Source organism: Schistocerca piceifrons, chromosome 3, assembly GCF_021461385.2.
Source record: "Schistocerca piceifrons isolate TAMUIC-IGC-003096 chromosome 3, iqSchPice1.1, whole genome shotgun sequence".
Classification (NCBI taxonomy): domain Eukaryota; kingdom Metazoa; phylum Arthropoda; class Insecta; order Orthoptera; family Acrididae; genus Schistocerca; species Schistocerca piceifrons.
In genome coordinates, this window is record NC_060140.1 from 692,191,553 (window position 1) to 692,215,786 (window position 24,234).

The 24,234-nt window shown below is 41.9% G+C and overlaps 1 protein-coding gene across 1 annotated transcript in view; it reads left to right on the forward strand.

Moving 5' to 3' along the window:
• The window catches only part of LOC124788970 (ATP-dependent translocase ABCB1-like), a 329,202-nt gene that overhangs the window by 111,133 nt on the left and 193,835 nt on the right, over nucleotides 1-24,234 (forward strand). The window contains exons 7-8 of the mRNA XM_047256259.1: nucleotides 11,219-11,515; nucleotides 15,196-15,391. Coding sequence (XP_047112215.1) covers nucleotides 11,219-11,515; nucleotides 15,196-15,391 — 493 coding nt within the window. The remainder of the gene's footprint in view (nucleotides 1-11,218; nucleotides 11,516-15,195; nucleotides 15,392-24,234) is intronic.

The following is a 24,234-nucleotide window of genomic DNA, read 5'->3' on the forward strand; positions in this document are numbered from 1 at the left end:
GCAAAAGAAAAAGGCGAGGGAAGCGTCTTTGATTAGTAATGAAAAATACTCGCTCCTGGGTTCGAAACCCGCAACCGTATAAATTTTAATTAATAATCAACATGCGCTGCCGAAGACTTCCGGCATAAGTCACCCTCATTCTGCCAACGGCCTTGTCAAAGAGGGCGGAGGAGAGGACAGAGGTTCAGAGCACTCTCTTCACCTTGGAGTGTGAAACTTCCCCTAACGGCGGAAGAATCAGCAATGATCAACTGCATGATGATGCAAAAAGCAATGGAAACCACTGCATTAAAGACACATAACTAGTATCCACAGGTCATTGAAAAAGTGTCACGATGATCTCTGCATTGTCAAAAGATCCCTGGATAGTTTCCCATTCGGATCTCCAGGAGGGGACTGAGAGGGTGCAGGTGACCATGAGAAAACGATTGAATAATCAGTTGAACGATAACGTTCTACGAATCGGGGCGTGGAATGTCAGAAGCTTTAATGTGGTAGGCAAACTAGAACATCGGCAAAGGGAAATGCAAAGGCTCATTCTAGATACAGTAGGGATCAGTGAAGGTAAAAAGAAAAAAAAAAACAAGGAATTTTGATCAGGGGAGTATGGTGTAGTATCAACAGCAGCAGAAAATGGCGCAACGGGAGTAGGATTCGTTATGAAAGGAAAGTTAGGGTAAAAGGTGTTTTACAGTGAACATCTCAATGCTAGGGACGTTCTCGTCAGAATCGACAGCAAATCAACACCGACAACGATAGCTCAGGTATACATGCCGAAGTCGCAAGCTGAAGATGAAAAGATAGAGAAACTATACGAGGATAGAGAAAGGATAAAACAGTACGTAAATGGAGATGAAAATCTAATAGTCATAGGGAACTGAAATGCAGTTGTAGGGGAAAGAGTAGAAGAATAGGGTCAGAGAAGAATATTGACTTGGGGCAAGGCATGAGAGAGGACTAATTGAGTTTTGTAAAAAATTTCAGCTAGTAATAGTAAGTACTCTGTTCAAGAATCACAAGAGGAGGAAAAGGCAGGGAGATTTGGGAAGATTTTAGTTAGATAACATCATGATCAGGCAGAGATTTCGAAATGAGATACTGGATTATAAAGCATATTCAGGAGGAGATATAGACTCAGATCACCATTTCGCAATAGTAAAGAGTAGACTGAAGGTTGAGAGACTAGGCAGTAAGAATCAGTAAGCTAAGAAATGGGGTACGGAAGTACTCAGGAGTGAAGAGATATCTTGAAGTTCTCTACGGCTATAGATACTGCGATAGGGAATACTTCAGCAGCCAGTTAAGTTGAAGATGAATGGACGTCTCTCAAAACGTAAATTATAGAAGCTGGCAAGAAAAACATGGGAATAAAGAAGGTAACTGTGGAGGAACAATAGGTAACAGAAGAACTACCTCAGATGATTGCTGAAAGAAAGAATTACAAAAATGCTTAGGGAAATTCAGGAATGCAGATATACAAGTGACTTGAAAATCAAATAAACGGGAAGTGCAAGGAAGCTAAGGAGAAATGGCTGCGTGTAAAATGTGGAAAAATCTAAAAATAAATGATTGTCGGAAAGACTGACTCAGTATACTGGAAAGTCAAAACTACCATGAAATGAAAAGCAAGAGTGGTAACATTAAGACTGCAAGAGGAATTCCACTATCAAATGCAGAGGAGAGAGTGGATAGGTGGAAAGAGTACATTGAAGGTCTTTGGGATTATGAAGACTTGTCTGATGATGGAGTAGGAGAAGAACTAGAAGCCAGTGTAGAAGAGATAGTCGATCTAGTATTAGAATCAGAATTTAAAATAGCTTTGGCACACTTGAGGTCAGATAAGATAGAAGGGGTAGAGAATTTCTAAAATTATTGTGAGAAGTGGCAACTCAGCGACTGTTCACGTAAGTGTGTAGAAGAGGAGGTCTTGGGTTATACTATTTGACTTTCGGACAAATATCACCTTCAAAATTCCGAAGACTGTATGAGCTGATAAGTGCGAGAATTATCACACAATCAGCTTGGCTGCTCATGAATCCAAGTTCCCGACAAGAATAATATATAGAAGGATGGAGAAGAAAATTGAGGATGTGCTAGATAACGATCAGTTTGGCTCTAGAAAAGGTAAAGGCACCAGAGAGGCAATTCTGACGTTGCAGTTGATAAGGGAAGCAAGGATGAAGGAAAATCAAGACACGTTCATATGATTTGTCGACCTGGAAAAAGTGTTCGACAATGTAAAATACTGCAAGATGTTCATAATTCTGAGAAAAACGGGATCAAGGTTTAGGGAGAGACGGATAATATACAATATGTACAACAGCCAAGAGGGAACAGTAAGAGTGGACGACCAAGAACGAAGCGCTCGGATTAAAAAAAGTGTATGCTAGGGGGTGTAGTCTTCCCCCCTCCCCCCTACTGTTCAGTCTGTACATTGAAGAAGCAATCATGGAAATAAAAGAAAGGTTCAGGAGTAGAATTAAAATTTAAGATGAAAGGATATCAATGATACGATTCGCTTATGACATTGCTATCCTAAGTGAAAGTGGACAAGAGTTATATGATATGCTGAAGGGAATGAACGATCTAATAAGTACAGAATTTGGATTGGGAGTAAATCAAAGAAAGACGAAAGTGATGGGAAGTAGCAGAAACGAGAACAGCGAAAAACTTAACATCAGGATGGATGGACACGAAGCAGATGAAGTTAAGGAATTCTGCTTCCCAGGCAGCAAAGTAACCAATGCTGGACGGAGCAAGAAGTACATCAAAAGCAGACTATCCCCTGTAAAAAGGGCGTTTCTGGCCAAGAGATGTTTGCTAGCATGAAACATAGGCCTTAAAGTGAGGAAAAAATTTCTGCGAATGTACGTTTGGAGTACAGTATTGTATGGTAGTAAAAAGCTGACTGTGGGCAAACCGAAAAAGAAGTGAATCGAAGCATTTGAGATGTGGTGCTACAGGCGGATGTGAAAATTAGATGGACTGATAAGGTAGGAATGACGAGTTTCTTAGCAGAATATGATATGAAAGGAATATGTGGAAAACACTGAGAAGGAGGAGGGACTAGATGATAGGACATCCGTTAATACATCAGGGAATGAATTATGTGGTACTGGGGGGAGCTGTAAATCAAGTGCTACTCTGAGATGAAGAGATCGGCGCAGTAGAGGAATTCTTTGCGGGCCGCGTCAGACCAGTCAGAAGACTGCCGAACTAAAAAAAAAAAATTGGCACTCTTCGTCAAACGGTTAATGAAGGTCTAACTTGTCAAGAGTTCGATGAGGCAGATACTAAGATTGTTTACCATGTTTGTGAAATAAGTTAACGGGGTCGAGTATCTGTTCAGTAGTCAAAACCGATGTTTTAATTATGATGCTTGTGACTATGGAATTTTTAAAAAGTTAGATGGATTATAGCGTTAGTAATTCCCGCCGTTACATTGATGCTTCACTTCTGTATGAACAATCGGTTTGCTGCAGCAAAACTTTTACCTGTTTTTCGTGCTATTACCATCGGCGATTACAAACCCGCACTCCAGTACAAGTTAAAAAAAAAAAAAGATTGACAATGCTGAAAAATTCTACACACTACCAAAAGGTAGTGAGACGCTGAGAAGGTACTGAACGTATGGTGTCACCGCCAGACACCACACTTGCTAGGTGGTAGCCTTTAAATCGGCCGCGGTCCGTTGTATACGCCGGACCCGCGTGTCGCCACTATCAGTGACTGCAGACCGAGCGCCGCCACACGGCAGGTCTAGTCTAGAGAGACTCCCTAGCACTCGCCCCAGTTGTACAGCACACTTTGCTAGCGATGGTTCACTGTCTTCATACGCTCTCATTTGCAGAGATGACAGTTTAGCATAGCCTTCATTTGCTACGACCTAGCAAGGCGCCATATTCAGTTACTATTCTGAACACATAATATTGTGAATCATGTACCGTCAAGAGCGATGTTCATCATTAATGGATTAAAGTTAAGTATCAAACTAATTACGTCCGCTTTCTGAATTCTAATTCCTTGTCATGTTCCAGAGTTCACGTCAGTATAGTTCTTCCCTCCTCACGCCAGCCTGCGTGAGCTAAGACGCGTGCATTTCGGCCTCCCCTCGTAACACGGTGTTGGCTCTTCTGCCAACACAACAGAACGTCTCAGAAGAATTCACGTGCAGATTATTCGACAAAAAAACCTTAATCGTGTCGATTTGTTAGATTAAACATTTTTACACAGACATATAAAACGAAAAGTAAAAATTGCTCTACAGCTCTAAATTTTGATTTATCTAGTTTTGACGACTGCAAGCTACCGCCTTGTAAAATAGGACTGGAATAGCGTTTATTGAAAACAAAATATATTTCGTATATATGGAGCAACGCTCATACGAAAAATCTAACGGATCTAGACATAACAGATTTTTGATGGTGTGACAACAAGAGACATTATGATTTTTCGTGATTCTCGGGTAGCAAGCATGCACGAAAAGTATAGCTGACATGAATCTAACAGTAAGATTTTTGTAAAGAAATGGATGATTTTTGAGTAATTCTATTTGTTTTCAAGACACTGAAAATATTGGTAGTGACCTGTAGAATGATTTTGGTGATGATGATAATATTTATGAGTCCGACAGTGATTGAAAAGTTTGTATTTTTCCTTTAAATAAATTCTTTTTTAACTTTATCCCACTTTATTTTTGTGTGATTCATTTAGGAAATTCATCACTACGATGGTTTCGAGTAAGCGCTTCATTAGTCATATCAGAATTTGAAGGCTGGGGCTTATTCAATGCCGTTCCACATGGATTTTCATAAGCCTCAGTGCGACCTTGTAATGAATTCGAGCATTGGAAAGTTGTCTGATTAGTAAGATGGTGCACTAAATTTGTGCGATATAAATTTTTTCTGCCTCTGTGCAATGCTGGCGCAATGCTTTGTTACCGATCGGTAAAATTTTTAACGTTTACATAGCGGTCTCAGAATGTAAGGTGCTCATATTTTCTTCTGAAAAATGATTTTCGGCCATTAACTGATTCAAATTTACTAGTAAAGCATATTTTCAGACGGTTTACAACGATTTTGTTTCATTTTTTTTCAAATGGTACCCCAGTTTTTCACTACTGGCGACTTAAAAACATGTGTTTGATATCTTAAACCAATCATTCAACTAGATTCCAAAAATCAGAGAAATTGCTGTGGTACAGTTCGGTAAAATTGGTTGTAATTTTTGAAAATGCGGTCAGACGTGAAGCGAAAACATCTGAGATTAATATTATTTGGTTTACGGTCATCGAATCTATCGATTTCAAATGGTTTCAGCGGATTGCTATAATTCAAAAATTTTGGTCGTGGGTCCTCCTACTGTTAGATTTCACTCCAGCATCTGCAAAAAGATGTCGCATGCAAGTTTCATCATCTTTTCGCCATCACATATCGTTTCTTACAGAAAACATGTTAAATTCGGGGCTTGTTACTGCAGCCCAAAATATCTAACGCACTGATAATTGCTGACACTAAAAGTAGCCGTGTGAGTACAAGAAACGCAACAAACTGTTTTTGGTTCCAGTAAGTTGAGATGAGTAGGTATCAAGAAAGGAAATCTAGTGAATGACGACTTTATGGTTGTATCATAATGAAGGTCTCTCCTCACACCAAGAACTGTTGAAGAGGAGGTCGGCCGAGGTGGCCGAGCGGTTCTAGGCGCTACAGTCTGGAACCGGGCGACCGCTGCGGTCGCAGGTTCGAATCCTGGCTCGGGCATGGCTGTGTGCGATGTCCTTAGGTTAGTTAGGCTTAAGTAGTACTAAGTTCTAGGGGACTGATGACCTCAGAAGTTAAGTCCCATAGCGCTCAGTGACATTTGAACCATTTGTTGTAGAGGATGAGGAATAAAGTGCTGTTTATCTTTGAAACAATCGCTTTTGTATGACTCTACCAAAACCGGTTTCTGCCTGCAATAGCCTTCTTTAGGTGCGATGTGCGGCAATCGCTTAACAAATGTTCATACATTGTCAACTCATGTTCATTTGTTAACAAGTGCCACCAACAAGATCTGCAGATGACCATTATAGGCCGAAACGGTTATTATTGTGTCACAGAAAATGATCGTATCAAAAGTCAATCAAAATTCAGTCATACATTGTCTCCTTAAACAGAAAGCCATTTTATCCAAAAAGGACGACAAATGTGGTAAAACCTTACGACAGTCCTTGAGTCCTAGAATTTGTAAAATTATGGAAGTAACTATGAAGGAACACTGCTAGATATTTATTATGTTCCTTCCTCGTCGGAAGATTTATGGGGTGGGCAAAATCAGGTCTCAAATAAAGAGGCTAAAATTTCACGAACATAGTAGAATTTTCAATTGGCGGCAGCAGATAAATCTGCTTAGGAGTAGTTTGCTCGGTGTTACATAGCTGTTTCTGAAATTTGTAACACTTCCATTTAGACTAGTTTGCACGTACACTGACCAGGCAAGACGTTATGACCATTGCACATCGCGAGACTGACGGCCACCTTGTTGCGCGACGGACACGTGAGGAACGTATATGGATGAAAGAGAGACTAATCGGAAACCATTATTGTGACGATACGGGTTACAAAATGGGGAAACCCATAGGCGTTAGCGACAGTGATAAAGGATAGATGGTTATGACCCTGGTCTGTGGAGGAGCATCTTGGAAACGGTGAAGCTGCTCCGTTTTTCTCGTCCCGTCGTCTGAGCATCTATCGGATGTGGTCAGGACGATGAAACCACAGGTAGGCGACAAGGTGTTGGATGTTCACGCCTCATCACTGAATATGGAGTTCGGATGTTTGATCTCTCTGCAAAGTAGGCTAAGTGGTGATTTGTGGCAGATCTACACGCTTCCGTCTCCGAGCAATGTTACAGTTTGAGTAAAGTTGCACAACGTTAATCTAATGTCAAATCCGCGCCACCGAAAGTGTCAGTTATAGGGCATTCTCACACATAAATTCATTTGTTCAGATCATAAAAATATTTGCTCATGGACAAGGAAGTACTTATACTCCAAATATGTATAATTATGACGAGGAAGGCCAATGATCTCCTCATTGCGCATGTACACCAGGTCCGAAATGCCTCGTGTAATGGGGATAATGGGCAACGGGTATTGCATTAGTGGTGTGTGGATAAGTTGAGAAGCCGGCCGATGTGTCCGAGCGGTTCTAGGCGCTTCAGTCTGCAACCGCGCGACCGCTACGGTTGCGGGTTGGAATCCTGCCTCGGGCATGGATGTGTGTGATGTCCTTAGGTTAGTTAGGTTTAAGTAGTTCTAAGTTCTAGGGCACTGATGACCTCAGATCTTAAGTCCCATAGTGCTCAGAGCCATGTGAACCATTTTTAAGTTGAGAATTTGGGGCTGACGGGAGTCGTTCTAGGGTAGTCCGTGCGACTGCGATGACCACAATGTCCAGATGGCACAGTGGTCAGCGCATCGCCCTAGTTAGCATAAGACCTGGGTTCGAATCCTGGCTCAGTACAAATTTTCGACTTTCCTCATTGCTTTAAAGCAATACCAACTCGTAGCCAACGTCTAATTCCTCTGTGTCTTGAGAATTTGGATCTGAAAGGAAGCATGCTAGGTTGTCACCAATGTGCAAAGGGCGTACTATCAGCACATCTATCTAGTAAACAAGAGACCTGGATTTGAATCCTAGTCCCGCATAACTTTTCAGCTTTCCCCATTGATATTAATGAATTACCGCTGGCAGCTAATCTCTTTAATTCCTTTTTGTCTTGAAGGAAGAAATTGGCTGTCATCGTCATAACAAGCCCTGTCACCATCAACTTTCATTTTCCACGCACACTGGCACATGTTTCCAGGTACAAAACATCGTTCGTTTACTTGGTTCATGTCTCATTTCACTCACCATGCGAGCACCACAGCTCCCCCGGCCATATTATATTAGCAGTCTCATCTGCAACAGCGACACTGGATCACGAATTTCGGAATCCTCAAGAAGATATTTGTTTACATTTTTTAATTTTTGGGTTGTGAATGTAATTTTCATCACCAGTAGTTGGCTAGCAAGGGGAGCAGGTTTTATTGCGTAAGGTTCCTAATAACCAGTCCTTGCGCCAAAGTGTTGAATTAAAACACAAAGCTGTCGTCAGTGTCTTATGAAGCGAGGGCATGTAACATTGTCGATGGTAACCTGACCATCGTATGGCACTACATCCCGGAAATGCCTACAGAAAAATTAAATAACTGATAAGACAGTACACGCGTTATCTGTTGTAAAGCTAGCAGCTCAGCCAGCGACAGATAAGAGAACGTGTTTTCACAACAAGGGGAGAGGGGGGGGGGGATACCAAGCCAGACGAGCTCTGCTGCTTTGTCAGTAGATGGTGGCACCTGTCACCCGTGATGATTGGCGATGCTCAAAGTATGAGAAATTTGGCTCTTGCTCAGCTAGCTATAGACACAGATCACATGGTAAGAAAATCTCGACGATCTGAATGAACCTGGGGAGTTTAGCCCCAATGACTGAACTAAATGAATAAAGAAAATATGAAGAAAGGAAAACTCTAAATAAATACTGAACGGAAACACAGTCATCAGTCAAATGGCTTTAAAGACAAAAATTAGGCTAGTTCATGAGTGAAGACGCCCCTTTGCTACGAGGTATAGTTAACGAGTTATTGAGTATTACAGTCATACACCTATATCTGGCTCTACGTACTAATGTTGCTGCTACTTCCACTACTTCGAGTTTTATTTACTAGAAAATTCACTTTTTCATGCTCAGAATATACATTCTAGCCACTACTTTGAATATAAACTGATCTTTAGAAATTATAAACTCACAAACACCTTCAGTGATTCATATAAAAAGGATAGGTCTCATGAGTGCTTTATCGAACTGTTCTAACGAATTTCTGTGAAGATTGTGTACTTCAGATTAGTGATTAGTATGTATACTCTGTAGATGAAAAAGTGAATTTTCTAGTAAACAGAACTTGAAGTAGTGAAAGTAGCAGCAACATTAGTAAGTAGAGATAGTTAGAGATGTATGACTGTAATTGGTTTAATTGTTTAAGATTTACTGGTGATATAAAGACTCAAATAGCTTCCGTACAAACAGAAACACTATTTGTGAGAAAACCATTAAAGCTACACGAAGACTACGGTCGGCCCTGAAAATCTGATGAAATTCGTGTCCATATTTATGTATAAATTGTATCTACGTTATTAGGTTTGTAGTTTATGTATGCTTTCGGAAGACAGGGATACATGAGCTTGACTCGTGTCAGTCCGGGGATATAAGTAACGGCGGCCATTTTCACATGGGGACTTGCACTTCAGCAGGCAGTTGGAGTGAAGATCGGGACCAAATAGAAAGTGTGTATGGCTGGACGTCGCCTCGTGTGTGCACCAGAAATATTTTTTAAGTATATGGCAGTGGACTTGTAAAACTTTCGTGTGTGATGATCGTGAGGAACTCGGAAACATTTTTATCTTGTGTAAACGTAGAAACATTCGCACTACGTGACCTCGTTTGTTACGACTTCTAAATGTTTTGTATGTGCCGACTGGAAAGGCTTTGAAACATTTTTCAGCCTGAGGACCCTGAATATATTTGCATTAGGCGAATTAGTCTAAATTTCTGTGAACTGCTCTGCATTTAAATTTAATTGTGATCTGCAGTTAAAATATCGTTAGTTTGCGGCCACGGAACATTAACTCCCAAGTTGCTGAAGCACATTAAACAATTTTTGTAAATTTTCTAAAGGTTAAGCGAGTCCATAATGCTGGTCAAATTATTTAGATTCTTGCAGCGACAAATATTATATTAATATAAATGTGTTGTGGAAAGTGTGGAAAGATATATCGTTTGTTTTTTCTGCAATAAACTCATTTGCAAAAAAGATTAAATTGGTGTGGACAGTGAACATAAATACTGCAAATTTAGTAAACTTGTAACTGATTTCATTTTGCGTTAATGCGACGGATGCGTTGGTTGGACCCTCGACAATGCATAACCAATATTTTAAAATGCAAGCAAAAATATGGAAGCCCTATGAACAGTGTTATTTAACTTTTATTCGTGCTGATGCACGTGAGGACTCAAGAGATGATCTCTGGTGGAAGCAACATTGGTTATCTTTAGTCATTTATTTTTCTGATATGCAGCAGGAAGAAGAGTAGTGTGAACACTCATTACTATTTTACATTCACAAATATTACCCTACTACGTCGCCGTGGGTACGTTGGTCTCAGCTGCTCACTTCGTGCTGTTCGCGAGGAGTAGGCTATGTGCTGGCACTGGGTTTCACTTGCTCCCTTCTCATCTTCACACAACATAAACATAGCACTAGACTATACACACACCCATTACACTCAACTGCGCTGTAGAAATACACATGCGAGACAAACCGCAACAAATGGGGTCTATGTGCACAGAGGAAGGACACCTTGTCTCACAGGCAGCTTAACCATCCAGGAGATGGCCCAGCTAACAACGACATCTGCAGGAGACAACCCTAACGTGTTCCCACGTTGGCCCGAAGACATTGTCATAGATGGGATCATTGGAAACTTGTCACCTGATCTAATGAATCATGTTTCTTGATACACCACATCGACTGTCGTGCCCTGGTACGCCATTGTTCGGGCAAACGATAGCTCAAAACAAACTCTGCGCGACACGTGATGGCTAATGGGTGCAGTATTACATGGGGAGCGGGGTGGGGCGTTCACATGGGCTTCCATGGGACCTGTGACAGTGTTCGAAGGCACCGTAACAGCTGACGATTGCTTGAACGTTATTGCGCATCACTTCCATCCTCTGATAGTTGATGTGTTCCGGGATGGTGATGGCATCTTCCAGCAATCTAACTGTCCTTGTCCGAAGTTCAGACACCTGCTACAGAGATTTTAGGACGGTGATAGTGAATTCAGGATGACGTCGTTGCCATCAAAGTCTCTGACTGAACACAACTGAAATGCTACCGGGCGCCTGTTCTGAGCCCGCAAACCATTTTCCTCCTGTTCTTAGACATCTGACGCCACATACTTCCGAAAAACTGACAAGGATTTGTCTAATCGCCGCTGAATCGCTGGTGTGTTGAGCTCCGAAGTTGGAGAAACACGCAATTAGGCACGTTTAGGCTTATCGGTATATATTGACACATTTCAGCCCATTTACGTAATGTTTTGTAAGCACTATGACTACGAACCCAACGATGCCGGCAGGGACCTGACTAAACTGGAGGACGGCATCGGGGAGAAGGTGGCCATGTTCGTGATGTACCTGGTGAACGTGATCGGCGACGTGCTGATGGCCCTGGCTCGTGGCTGGGAGCTGGCCCTGGTGTGCCTCGTCTGCTTCCCCCTGACCGTCGCCTCCATCGTCACCACAGAGGTGCTGTCGTCGCGTCTCGTCCAGAAGGAGCTCCTCGCTTACGGAAAGGCTGGAGCCATCGCAGAAGAGGTGCTCAGCGCCATCCGCACCGTCATCGCCTTCGGCGGACAGGACAAGGAGGACAAGAGGTAAGGCACACACTGCCTGCCCAGGCAGCACTCATGGATCAGTGACAGTAAATGGGCGTATGCTACCCGTTATTCCCCTGCTGCATATTCAATATCGCCGTGACGATTGAAAGTTGCAACTCGTTAAATATTGTGAAAATGCACATTCGATTATGTCATTGATTTGCGAAGTGATTTTGAAATTTGGTGTGACAAGCGTCATGAACTAATGGTCCGACAACCCATACCCGAAAGAAATACTTTAGATATCCTAGTTACAAAAAGAACTGATCTTTCCCACAGTGCCATCAATGAGAGGGGAGTTAACGACAGGAACGAACGAAAATCAATTAATCTAGGAAAATATTTACATTATGGTAAATCCGATAGCCCATAACAAGTTACTTAAGGAACGAAACATGAACAGTTGTGAAATGTGGTTAAAGCCCGTCCGCACCCTGAAGAAGTACATTCCAAGTATATCGGGGACTTGCGTGAGACACCATGGGTATATAATATGTTTCAAAACGCCAGACGTAAAAACGGGATTTTCCGGTGCTCATACCACGGGTTCTATTGGTGGTAGCAAGATAGGGTCAAGTGCTTTGGATAGCTTCTGTGCTAGGGACCATTTATGTACTCAACAGAAGGATCGTCTTATTGTCAATATCCTACAGTACAGTGTCAAAGTATGAACATTACACACATCCTCCTGCTTAGACAAATGGAGAATTTTTTAAAACTTAATGTGATCAGACTTATGGTGACACCATTAGTTCATGGACGGTTCCTCGTAAAGCTCTGGAAAAATAATTTTTACTCTAATTTCACCGTCAGCAGCGGACCAAAACCAAGCCGACTATTCCAAGACACAGCAAATGACTAATTTTTACGACGTGTTCCCAAGATCCCGATCTCGAACAACCTTGAAAAGTGTCTTCATCTTTTAATTCGTTTCCGAGATACAGAGGATCAAAGTTATCCTTCTTGTACGCATATAGAATCCGGAGTGAGGCGGAAACGTAGTTTATAAAGTGACATAGCGCGAAGAAATATGCTGTAAAGTGTCTTCGTTGTCATCATGTTGTAGTACTGAAGCACATGCAGAATTTTTTTGCACGTAGAATCCGGTCTGAGGTATAAATTTAGTTTTGAATTATTTCAGTTTCACATAAGTAAAGTACATACATTTTACTGACCAACACGTTTCTTTTCATATGAGTTTCATTCTCTGGTGCAGCAGGGAAAAGAAGGGAACCAGCGAAAAAACACTCCTATCGTAAAACAAAAAATGCGGAATATTTACCAGTAAATGTAAAAGACTATGATTGAAAAGTGGGGTACCAGTTACCTCATTCCACGTTCCTCAGTACCTTTAAAACTTTCTCAAAAATTTTGTCATGCGGTCATATTCCCGTTTTGTATGCCTAGGGAGAGGGAGACAGTGATCATATTCTCGTTTTTTATGCCTTTTTTTGTGCTGGGAGAGAAGGAGACAGTGGCAATGGCAAAGAGACGGGAAAGTAATAAATATGGAAGACAATAGACAGTGGTTGAGAGAAGAAGGGGACAATGGCAGTGTCAGAGAAAGAGAGGGACACAGTGGTAGTGGAACATAGTTGACAGTAACAGAACAACGTTAGGAAACAGAGTCAAGGAGACAGTGCCAGAAGGCGAGGAATGAAGAGAAAGGGAAAGTGTAAATGGGTGACAGGTAGTGATAATGAGAGACACAGTATATGATAGTGAGAAAGAGGAAGAGAGAGATAGGGACAATGAGAAGAGGCAGCAGCAGTAGGGAGGAAGGAATAAGATGTTAACAGTAACAGAGAGCAAAACGGAGTGACAGTGAGAGGAGACTGTAGTAGTAGGACGGAACGAAGGGGACTGTGGCTGGATAATTACAAAAAAAAATGTGTGCGAAATCTTATGGGACTTAACTGCTAAGGTCATCAGTCCCTAAGCTTACACACTACTTAACCTAAATTATCCTAAGAACAAACACACACACCCATGCCCGAGGGAGGACTCGAACCTCCGCCGGGACCAGCCGCACAGTCCATGACTGCAGCGCCATAGACCGCTCGGCAGATAATTACAGGGAGCCATAAAGAGATAAAGGCAATACGCTGAATGAGTGAGTGAGAAAGGGCAGCTGGAAGTGGATGGGTATGAGCGACTTACAGCGATGGACTAATGGGTCTGAGTGAGTTACAGTTAGAGGTTTGTGGTAGTTTGAGATGAGTTACATGTGAAACAAAGCACGAATATGTTCGCATGCAAATTTCTTTGGGAAAATTTTTAAAGGTACTGAGGAAGATAGCATTAGGCAGCTGGTACTCCACTTTCCAAAGCCTTTTAAATAAGCAGGAACATATTAAAATTTTTTGTGCTCTGATAGGAGCATTTTTCCACTAGTTAATAAATGACTGAAAATAGCCAGCCTAATTTAAACATTATCACTATCCTTGTCATGTTTATTCAACCAAGGATCATGTCATTGTGATATAGGAATTATCAAGGTACAATTTTACAAATCGGTAGCTCAAAATATACAAGACCGAAAATACATGACATGCTTTACGAGGTCAAAATATGTGGTTTAGGAGGATAAAACAGGTGGTCAGCCGTGGTCCTGATTGAGGAAACATCCCGGGTTTTGCCTTAGCCACTTAGGGATTGTGAGAATAAGAAAAAACGTACAAGGGTGTGTAGAGAGTCATTCAGACAGTCATTTCTTCCTGGCTCTACGTACTCATGGAACAGTAAAATATCGAGAATATTCATATGATGTGCCCTGTGCCTTGCTCTGCAGAGTGGCTTGTGGTTATGTATGTAGATGACGTTCGATAACTATTCAAAGAAACAACTCTTTAAAAAAACTCCTCCCGAACAGGCTATGAAGGCCCAACGCTACCGACCGGCCGCCGTGCCATCCTCAGCCCATAAGCAGCACTGGATGCGGAGATGGATGAGCATATGGTCAACACACTGCTCTCCTAGCCATATGTCAGTTTCCGAGACCGGAACCGCTACTTCTCAATCAAGTAGCTCCTCAGTTTGCCTCACAAGGGCTGACTGCACTCCGCTTGCCAACGGCGCTCGGCAGACCGCATGGTCACCCATCTAAGAAACAACTCTTTAAGAATATAATTTATTTCAGCTTTCTAAAACACGATTGTAAGCCAAAGAATTAGATAGCTGTCGTCTTTAAGAGAGAGCGTTTCTGTAACCTTGGAATATTTCGGGCATTTAAGGTGATTTGTATGTCGTTAGAACTTGGTTCTAGCCGCAGCGTGGATGGCGATTTGAGGGTGGGCAGCATACGTGATATTAGCTGATTTAATTTGAGCAATCACCAAGACGCCAACTCAAAATTCGGTTCTGTGGTGCAAAGTTTTCACTGTCTCGCCAAAGCCCTCCTTCCCTCCAATACAATTTGCTACGATTTTAATAATAGCTTGATGGTAGTCTTTATTGCACATTCTTCGAACACTCTGCCGTTTCTTCCAGGAAGTCACAAACAGAGCAATGTATGAAAAGAAAGGAGGCAACGTTAGCGTCGACTGTAGAGTGGCTTAATGTTCCTCCTACCCTTCACATATACTGTCCGAGTTGCACACACAGAACGACGAAACCAACGTGACTTTCAACTGAAAATGTAAATCTAAGCAAAATCAAGTTTCATGTCTTTTCGGCAGGTACAACAAGAAACTGATGGCAGGGATGAAACTTAGTGTGAGGCGAAACCTGATCAACGGGCTCGGCAACGGCTTCCAGTGGTTCTGCGCCTTCGGCAGTTACGGGCTCGCCTTCTGGTACGGCGTGGGGCTCATCCTCAGGGACAGGGACTACCCAGAGAGCGAGAGGCGGTACGATGCCGCCACCATGCTCACGGTGCGTACCCGAACGCCGATGTGCGTTGAATGTTGGCTGTTACACTGCAGTTTTCAGTGTTTATTTTTTTATTTTTACAACTCAGTTATTTCGTTACTAGCTACTGCAGGCTTATTGCAGAGATGCAGTTCTATACATAGTGTCGATTCTGAACAGCTAGGTAATATTTGGGCCAGTGTGTGAGCTATTCAGGAAATACTCATAGAGTCTCAGCTGAGCCAGCCAATCAGCTGACAACCCGCCAAGCTGAGAATGCTGGAGCATAAGTTTTAAGGAGGCACTCTGTTTTCCGCTGTGCTGAGTGTCAGTCATGTTTCGGAGTCTGATGCCACTGATTGCTGTTTTGCTGTATCGTGAGATGGTTATGTGTGTGGAACAGGAACATGCTTGCAGTACGAACTAGCTGTTCGTTTACGGAAAACAAGCGGTCCCCGTGTAACTATTGATTCGCACTGCAAAGACAAAGTTATTGTAAATTTCATGGGTAGGAAGCATGTGTCATGTGTGGTGATTCAGTGTTCATATCTGTTGTGTGCTACTTTGTACTACTAAGCACGAATGATGGTGTTGCAGCAACGAGGCTTCGAAAAAAATGCGAGTGGGATGAGCGGTTGCCGCCGGCCATTCTGTATCACGGCGGCTGAGGGTGCTCGTAGTCCAGAGCTGCTGGAGGCGTGGCTCAGTGGGGATTCGCCATTGGGTCCGCTAGATCCCGCTCCACCACTATTGGCGTCAGACAGAAACTTCAAATTCCCTTGCTACGATGCCAAAGGGGTGGAATCGATATGTGGTAGCTCTTTCTCTTTTTGAGGATTGGTACAGGACCTGTGTGTTATTAATTCGACTGAATGGTAGCACGGTCTGTTTTGGAACCGCCAGGGCCGCCGAGAGCGCTAAATGCGCTGCTTCCTGGACCCGGGTAGGCGTGCTGGCCCCGGGTCGAATCCGCCCGGCGGATTAACGACGACAGCCGGTGTGCCAGCCAGCCTGGATGTGGTTTTTAGGCGGTTTTCCACATCCCACTAGGTGAGTACTGGGCTGGTCCCCACGTCCCGTCTCGGTTACACGGCTCGCAGACATCTGAACACGTTCACACTTTTCCATGGATTATACTAGTCGCAGACAGTTGAAGTACACTAATTCTGTCCCAGGGGATACGGGGTAGCGGCAGGAAGGGCATCCGGCCACCCCTTAAACTGACCTTGCCAAATCCGATTAACCCCGCCGTCCCTGCTTCATGCGGGTAAACAGGTACAAGCGATACATAGGTAGTACAGTCTGTCACACCCCATATCAATGAGCATTTGCCAATACTTTGTGTCTTATAGGCATTATACTTCTTATGATTTTCTTATGTAGCTGAACTGTATGTGCCACTTATATTACATATACTAAGTCACTGAATTACTTTCTGAGAGTCGATTTCACTCAAATATTCTTCGAAATTAGACTTCCCTGCTACTCATTTTCCTGTTTTAGACGCGTTATGCTGACTTCCACTCGGCAGTTGGAATACAATACCTTGATGTGAAACTACTATTTGTCTTCAGAAATTAGTAAAACTTTACTGTAGTTAATATCAACAGGAGTGGTAAGCAATACGAACATTACATTTGGAAGTTCTTTGTCTCGCTTCTCAGTAGAAAACGCACATGTAGAGGTGACGCAAGTGGTAGAGACACAGAGCTTTATTCTACAGACTATGTGCTTATTTGACGCCCTGTGTCAGTCAGCTGTTATAACGGATTCGGTCCACATGTCCAGTGCATTGCACAGGCTTATAAGCCACATTGCATTACGCATCTTTATGCTTGGTAAGATATTTGGTGCAGTTGCTAATCTCCATGTAGATTCAGTTTCCTTTTGCTATGCCCTTTGTAAATCATAGGGCAGAAAAGTAAATGTTCACTGTTCACACGGTTTTCTACAAACTCTTTGTAGTCAGATCGCTTTACTAGTTTGATTCACATCTCTAAACACCGTGTTTAAAAAGGCATGTTTCTTAATTCTGTGCGTATCCGGAGTAACCTTCATAGATAAACCTATTGAAGACCTAGGAGGAACCTTATGACGTTTGGTCTGTGCAGTGGAAGACTGGATACTCTACAGCAACGAGTCTAGGACATAAGGACAAAACTTCGTGTGCTGTAAAATAGTCTCCCAAATGCTTCCGAATATTGCGGTTATTATTCAGTGAACTTCAGTTGAAAATGTAGTCAGATCGCTTTACTAGTTCGATTCACAGCTCTAAACACTGTGTTTAAAAAGGCATGTTTCTTAATTCTGTGCGTATCCAGAGTAACCTTCATAGATAAACCTATTGAAGACCTAGCAGAAACCTTATGGCGTTTGGTCTGTGCAGTGGAAGACTGGATATTCTACAACAACGAGTCTAGGACATAAGGACAGAACGTCGTGTGCTGTAAAATAGTCTCCCAAATGCTTCCGAATGTTGCGGTTATTATTCAGTGTAGTTCAGTTGAAAATGTACACGGCCATACGAAAGTATTCTACTCAGAAACAATCACGACCGTTTCATAACAAACGTGGCCCACGAAATTTTTAGCTAAAGATACTTGTGCGAACATTAGGAACTCGCTATAGTGTACCTAGGTGCTTTTGTTTTGTGATATGACAATCGAACAATGAAGAGCAAACGATAACTATTGAATAAATAATAACAACAACAATCATACTCAACTTTAAGAAAACAATACTGCTGGCAGAGGCTTTTGATTCTCCCCATAAGGTGAATCTCAATACAGATTCTTTTTGACTGATTTATTTTTCATCGATAAAAATGAATTTAAAGTGAAGGTGTAATTACAATACTTGATTTTTAAGGGCCATTTTAACTAAGTCGCTATCGATGCGGATACCACATGATAATATTTCCGTCTTACTTTGCATCTCTTCCTGCTTCACGTCATACACCAGTCATTTCACCTTTAACCCATTATTCTCATTTTATTCCTCTTCCATTGCCACCATATTTAAGACGAGGTATTTTCCCGGTGTTGGCATCTCGGTTACTTGGGCTATTTGACATCTAGAAGATTCAGGAGACTCTCCTGCCACGCTCCCCGTAACGACTCCTCACTCCAACAACTACACACAACAAACACGTCAGACTTTCCACAGTTCTGCTCACGTTTCAACAACTACTTCGGCCGTATTCTTCAGTCCAAAGACTGGTTTCATGCAGCTCTCTACAGCTATTGTATCCTTCGACAACTACTTCGGCCGTATTCTTCAGTCCAAAGACTGGTTTCATGCAGCTCTCTACAGCTATTGTATCCTGTGAAAGCCTCTTCATCTTAGGACATCTATTTGAAACTGCTTGTTGTAAGCGTCTCTTGGTCTTCCTCTACGATTTGTATCCCGCAAACTTCCCTACAATTCTAAATTGATGATTCCTTGATGTTCCAGACTATGTCCTATTAGCCGATTCCTTCTTTTAGTTAAATTATGCCACAAATCTCTTTTCTTCCAAATTCCGTTCAGTACTTCCTCCTTAGTTACGTGCCCTCCCCATCTAATTTCCAGCATTCATCTGTAGCACCACTTTTCAAAGACTTCTGTTCTCTTCGTGCATGAACTGATTATCGTCCACATTTCAGTTATGTAAAAGGCTACACTTCAGATAAATAACTCAAGAAAAGACTTCGTAACACTTGAATTTATCCTAGATGTTAAGGAGTTTTTCTTCTTCAATATATGTTTCTCTTCCCGTTGTCAGTCTGTATTATATAGCCTCTCTACTATGGCCATCATTAGTTATTTTATTGTCACGAAAGCAAAACTCATATACTACTTTCAATGTCTGATTTCTTAATCTAATTTTCTCAGCACCGTCTGGTTTAATTCGATTATCTTCTCTTGCCCTTGTTTGCTTTTGTTGATGTTCGTTACATCCTCCTTACAAGACATTGTCCATTCCTTTCTACACTCTTCCAAATTCCTTTCTGACAAAATTACTATGTTATCGGTTAACTTCAAAGTTTTTATTTCCGCTCTCTGAACTTTCATTCCTTCTCCAAATTTCTCTTTGATTTTCTTAATGTACAGACTGAATAAAATCGGGGATAGCCTACAACCCCGTCTCACTCCGCTCTCAACCACTGCTTCCCCTCCATGCCTTTCAACTCTTGTAATAGCTTTCTGGTGTCTGTTGAAATTGTATATAGACCTTCTCTCCCTTTCTTTAACGTAACTTCTACGATAAGCCATAGGATCAGCATTGCTTCAGAGTTCCTAAATTCCTCTGGAACCGAAACTGATCTTCGCCAGGATCAATTTCCACCAATTTTTCCATTTTGCTGTGAATAATTCGTGTCGATATTTTGCAACCACAACGTCTTAAACTGATATTTGGGAAACATTCACACCTACCAAAAACTGCTTTCTTTGGAATTGAAATTATTACCTTCTTCTCGACGTTTGAGGATATTTCCCATGTCCCATATTTCTTGCACACCAGGCAGAGTAGTTTTGTCATGGTTGTCACAAGGATATCAGTATTACTGAGGGAAGATCGTCTACTCCAGGGGACTTTGTTCGACTTAGGTGTCTCAGTGCTCTGTCAAATTCTTCTCGCAGTGTCATATATCACACCTCATCTACTTCCTTTTCACTTAACAGTTACAGGATATAAAATAGAAATTAATTGAGAAACGTATCTTCTGCATTAATATGAAGTTCACAGTTTGTAAGAAAGGCAGAAGCACAGACTAGATGCTACTTCGTTTTGTTCTGTGAAGATCAACAGATCTTTCAGGTAGTACAGATCAACAAAAGGAACTTTCAGTTTTTGAAAAAACAAAATTATATAGTAGAAGGAGGAGGCTGTATCGTTATACAGTCACTAACGTCAGATTACACACTTGGAAAATTGTCAGGAAGTTATTTCGCAACGGAGAGTGTCAAACGTTTCTCTTTTACTTCCCATACAGGATGTGGCAACCAAAACGGATGGTTCCAAATATTTTCTGAACCAGTAATATTATCTAGACTCTTCGTAGAGTTATAGTAGACCACGTACAGAATTTTCTCAAGTACGCCAGTAATTTACAGCGTACATAGCTGCTGCGTTACGACAGAGACTTTTTCATAAAAGAATGTACTTTTTTCTGAGGCATTGTAAGGAGACCTAGAAGGATGCTGCAACGACATAACTTGTGTGGGACATATTCAAATTCTGACAAGGCCCACAAACTTCATCTGTTCGGAAACTAAAAGGCTTCCATCTCTACATGTGCTTAAGAAATCCAAATATGTGAAAGTTGAAATCGTTGGGTGTTTGAGTCACACAAGATGGGTGTTTGAGTCACTTAAATTTTAATTCTGAAGACAACTGAGTTTTCATTCATCTGGTAATCACATAGTGGCATTGCAGCACATATGATACAATGTGGTGGACTGAAACAGCAACAATTTCCACAAGAAAACCTCTTTCTTCAATGCTTAGCATCCATTTTCTACTAAAGTGTGTTCCTTTGCAATAGTGTGCTTATGCAGATCAAGATGTCTCTTCCGCAAGGAAAGGACGGGAGACGTAAAGGTTAATAGAAACGGAGTACATAGTCGGAATGGACAAGTTGGGGACGTAAACTGGCCATACTGTAGTGGAAGTCTATCGACTTATAGATCGATTGTGACCACTGGATCTACGCCTATTCGACTGGTTGAGGCAGGAAGCCCTTTGTTAGTCATAACATAAATTTTCAATAATAAAAGTTAGTCTTGATGTAACGTAACGGACCCTTTTTGCGCTACATAAATCTGCTTGGAATTCTTCGTCCCTTTCCGTTTACATCTTTCTAATTGTATTTACATTACCAGCTTTCTTCCCGTGGTTCAAGTTTTCATATTTGGTTTCTCTTTTAGAAATTGAACCCAGCTTTACTAATATGTATTGAAAGTCAATGAAAGCAGCCGATGTGTACGTTGAAATTGTGTTGGGGTACTTTAATTGAATCTTTAATTGCACCTTGTAATATGGCCCCGAATACTTGAAATAAACAATAAAGGAATTCATCTGACTACGAAATTAGACAATGATCTTAATTAACTCAGCTTATTACATGTAAAACCGAAAGAAATGGTTTAACAATCATTGAATGTCATAAGCTAATGCCTTGGTAAATCCGGAAAAAAGGTTTTTAATGTGTTTTAAATGAACGCATATCTGTATGAAACATTCATATTCGTGAAAATTATATTATGATCGCTGAAGTTCGGTGCATAGGGATAGAAAATACTGCAGAAGAATATCCATGCGCTTCTGCTGCCGGAGGTGAAAGCATGTTGAACCTCTAACTGCAAAGCACTCTTCAGAATAAAGCCGTTACTGAACATCATTAAATGTTATTCCATTTTCTCTGCAGTTCACCTCGCTGTCGTGGCGCAAGTGGCGGCTGAAGTGTCTGAAAAATTGGCTCTGTACCAACAACTATGTTCCTTTTGCGTCTGAGCTCAGCTCAGTGGGATGAAAGCCTCTCGCCCACGAAGAGCCGGTAGAAGTTGTCTAGTAGCGAAGTTTCATGGAGACGCTGAAGTAAGAAGTAACTTTCTGCAGTGCGCTTCTGACAAGGACGATTGTGTCCTCTGAGTATTTCTGGCGTCACGTTATATGATTGGCTGAATGATAAATTTTGTGTGTGTCGACTAGTAGGAGGTTGTCATATAAAAACGCTGGTCTCCCTTCCTCACTCTCATTTCAGGTGGTTAACTGGTTACAATATTTATTATACTTGGCGCTCCAAAACGCTCTCCCTCGCCGGCCGGGATGGCCGAGCTGTTCTAGGCGCTACAGTCTCGAACCGCGCGATCGCTACGGTCGCAGGTTCGAATCCTGCCTCGGGCATGGATGTGTGTGCTGTCCTTAGGTTAGTTACATTTAAGTAGTTCTAAGTTCTAGGGGACTGATGACCGGAGAAGTTAAGTCCCATAGTGGTCAGAGCTATTTGAACCACTTTGAACGCTCTTCCTCTTTCTACGTTCGTGCTCTGGCCAATAAGGGTGGACATCTGTAACCACAGTCGTTTTCCTTACTCCTACTTCTAAATTACGTATTTTAAACAATGGTAGCCTTTTATATATTCCCATAAACATTTGGGCTTTTGCAGAGCCTGTACTGGTGTAGCGGTCTCACAATCTTCAAAGGATCCCTAACACAATGTTCCTACGCCACCTTCTAAAATGGTTTTTAGCAGCCTACGTTTTACGGTAAATTTTTCCTGCCTGCAGCTCTTTTCACAATACCAGTTTTTCCAGGACTCTTCCAAAAATAGCATGCATCGCCCAACCATACACTGCTCACTAATAATATGTCTGTTGTCCCCAGATAACTTCAAGATGTAATTTGCGTCGTGACTTTGGGTAATGGTTGGCTCTTCTTTAACGCGCTGTCCGGCCTTACTGTCTGGGCTGGTTCCCTGCCGGTTTGATAGACCTACAGTGTGTACCCTCATCAACAGCCAAGTGCAGCCTGCTTTCACAGTGGCTTCTTATTTAGGTGTATTTGCAAATCAATAAAATAAATCATAATCTAAGTAGTTAACAAAAATATGTACAAACTGAAAGACTGAAGATCAAGCAGCTGTTGTGTAGTTTATTCATTTTACAAAATGAACTAAGTAGTTAAGTATTGGCCATCATTGGTATTGTTTTTGTTGTACGTACATATGAAATCGTTAGTTCAAGTGTTCACAATACTGGTGATCATAATCTATCTTAAAATAGCTCTAGTACTTGATATGATAATGTCTGTTCACTTTTGGTTTTGGCTACAGCTGTCGGAAGAAGGTCGTAACAATGTTTCTAGCTTCCTTGACAGCGTCTCAGGATACGTAAGTTGCGTCGTTTTTTGTCTTTTCACTCGCCCAACACTGTAATGCTATTAAGTGTTCTCCGGCGAAGTGGTCAGTGACCTCCTCTCACTTGACAGAACATTCAAATCCATCCACAAGGTTCTGCATTGAAATTAAAAGTAAGTGACCATCTCCTCGGGGACTTTGCGATTGTCTCAGGTTCATTATACATAAAACATGGTACATGTATCGCATGGGCAACAAGAGGTTCGTTGACAGTAGCTACATGTAGTCCCCAAATGACATTACCGTTTTGCATAGGTAAACAGGGCTGCTGGAGCACGCCTGTTTGTGGTATCTAAACCTCGGAGTGCCAACTATTCGCTTGCTTGCTGCGAGACAGCGATAGTTCCCAGAAATTCTCTTGCGGCTGCAGCTTGCATGACGGGCTCTTTCAGGAGCAAGCAGGTAGATGGTGAGTGTACTGTCCTCGTGGCAACTTGTGTTTGCTGGCGGTCAGTGACTAAGTCACGGTATGCATTGCAACTGGGTAACTTGCTGTACAGGTTTCTTGTGCAATTGGAAGTACGTCTGACCAGATACTTGGGCATAACGCCTCAGTTACTCATGCCACATCTCTCATGTCATTCTCCATCTGTAGCTCTCTAATTCCTTTCTCCAACGTGTGACTGCTGTGACCTCAAACAGTTTACAATACATACTTTAATATTACAACCTTAAAGATATTTCTGCCCTGATTACTCTTCTTTGAATAATACAAAATTCACAATTCCCTTCCAGTGTAACAATAATACAAATATATATTCTCCATTCTTTTATAATTACTTATTATTGTTACCAGAAGTTGAAAATACCGCTTCAGTTGTAAATTTCTTTTGTTATCACGATCGGTTTCTGGCCGTCAGAAGCCCATCCTCAGGTGTCGCAACTGAGCTGTGGCTCCCGAGCGCGTCGGTGGACGTGTACTAGATTCGCTGTGGTAGCTATGGTATAGGTATAGGTAGCACACCA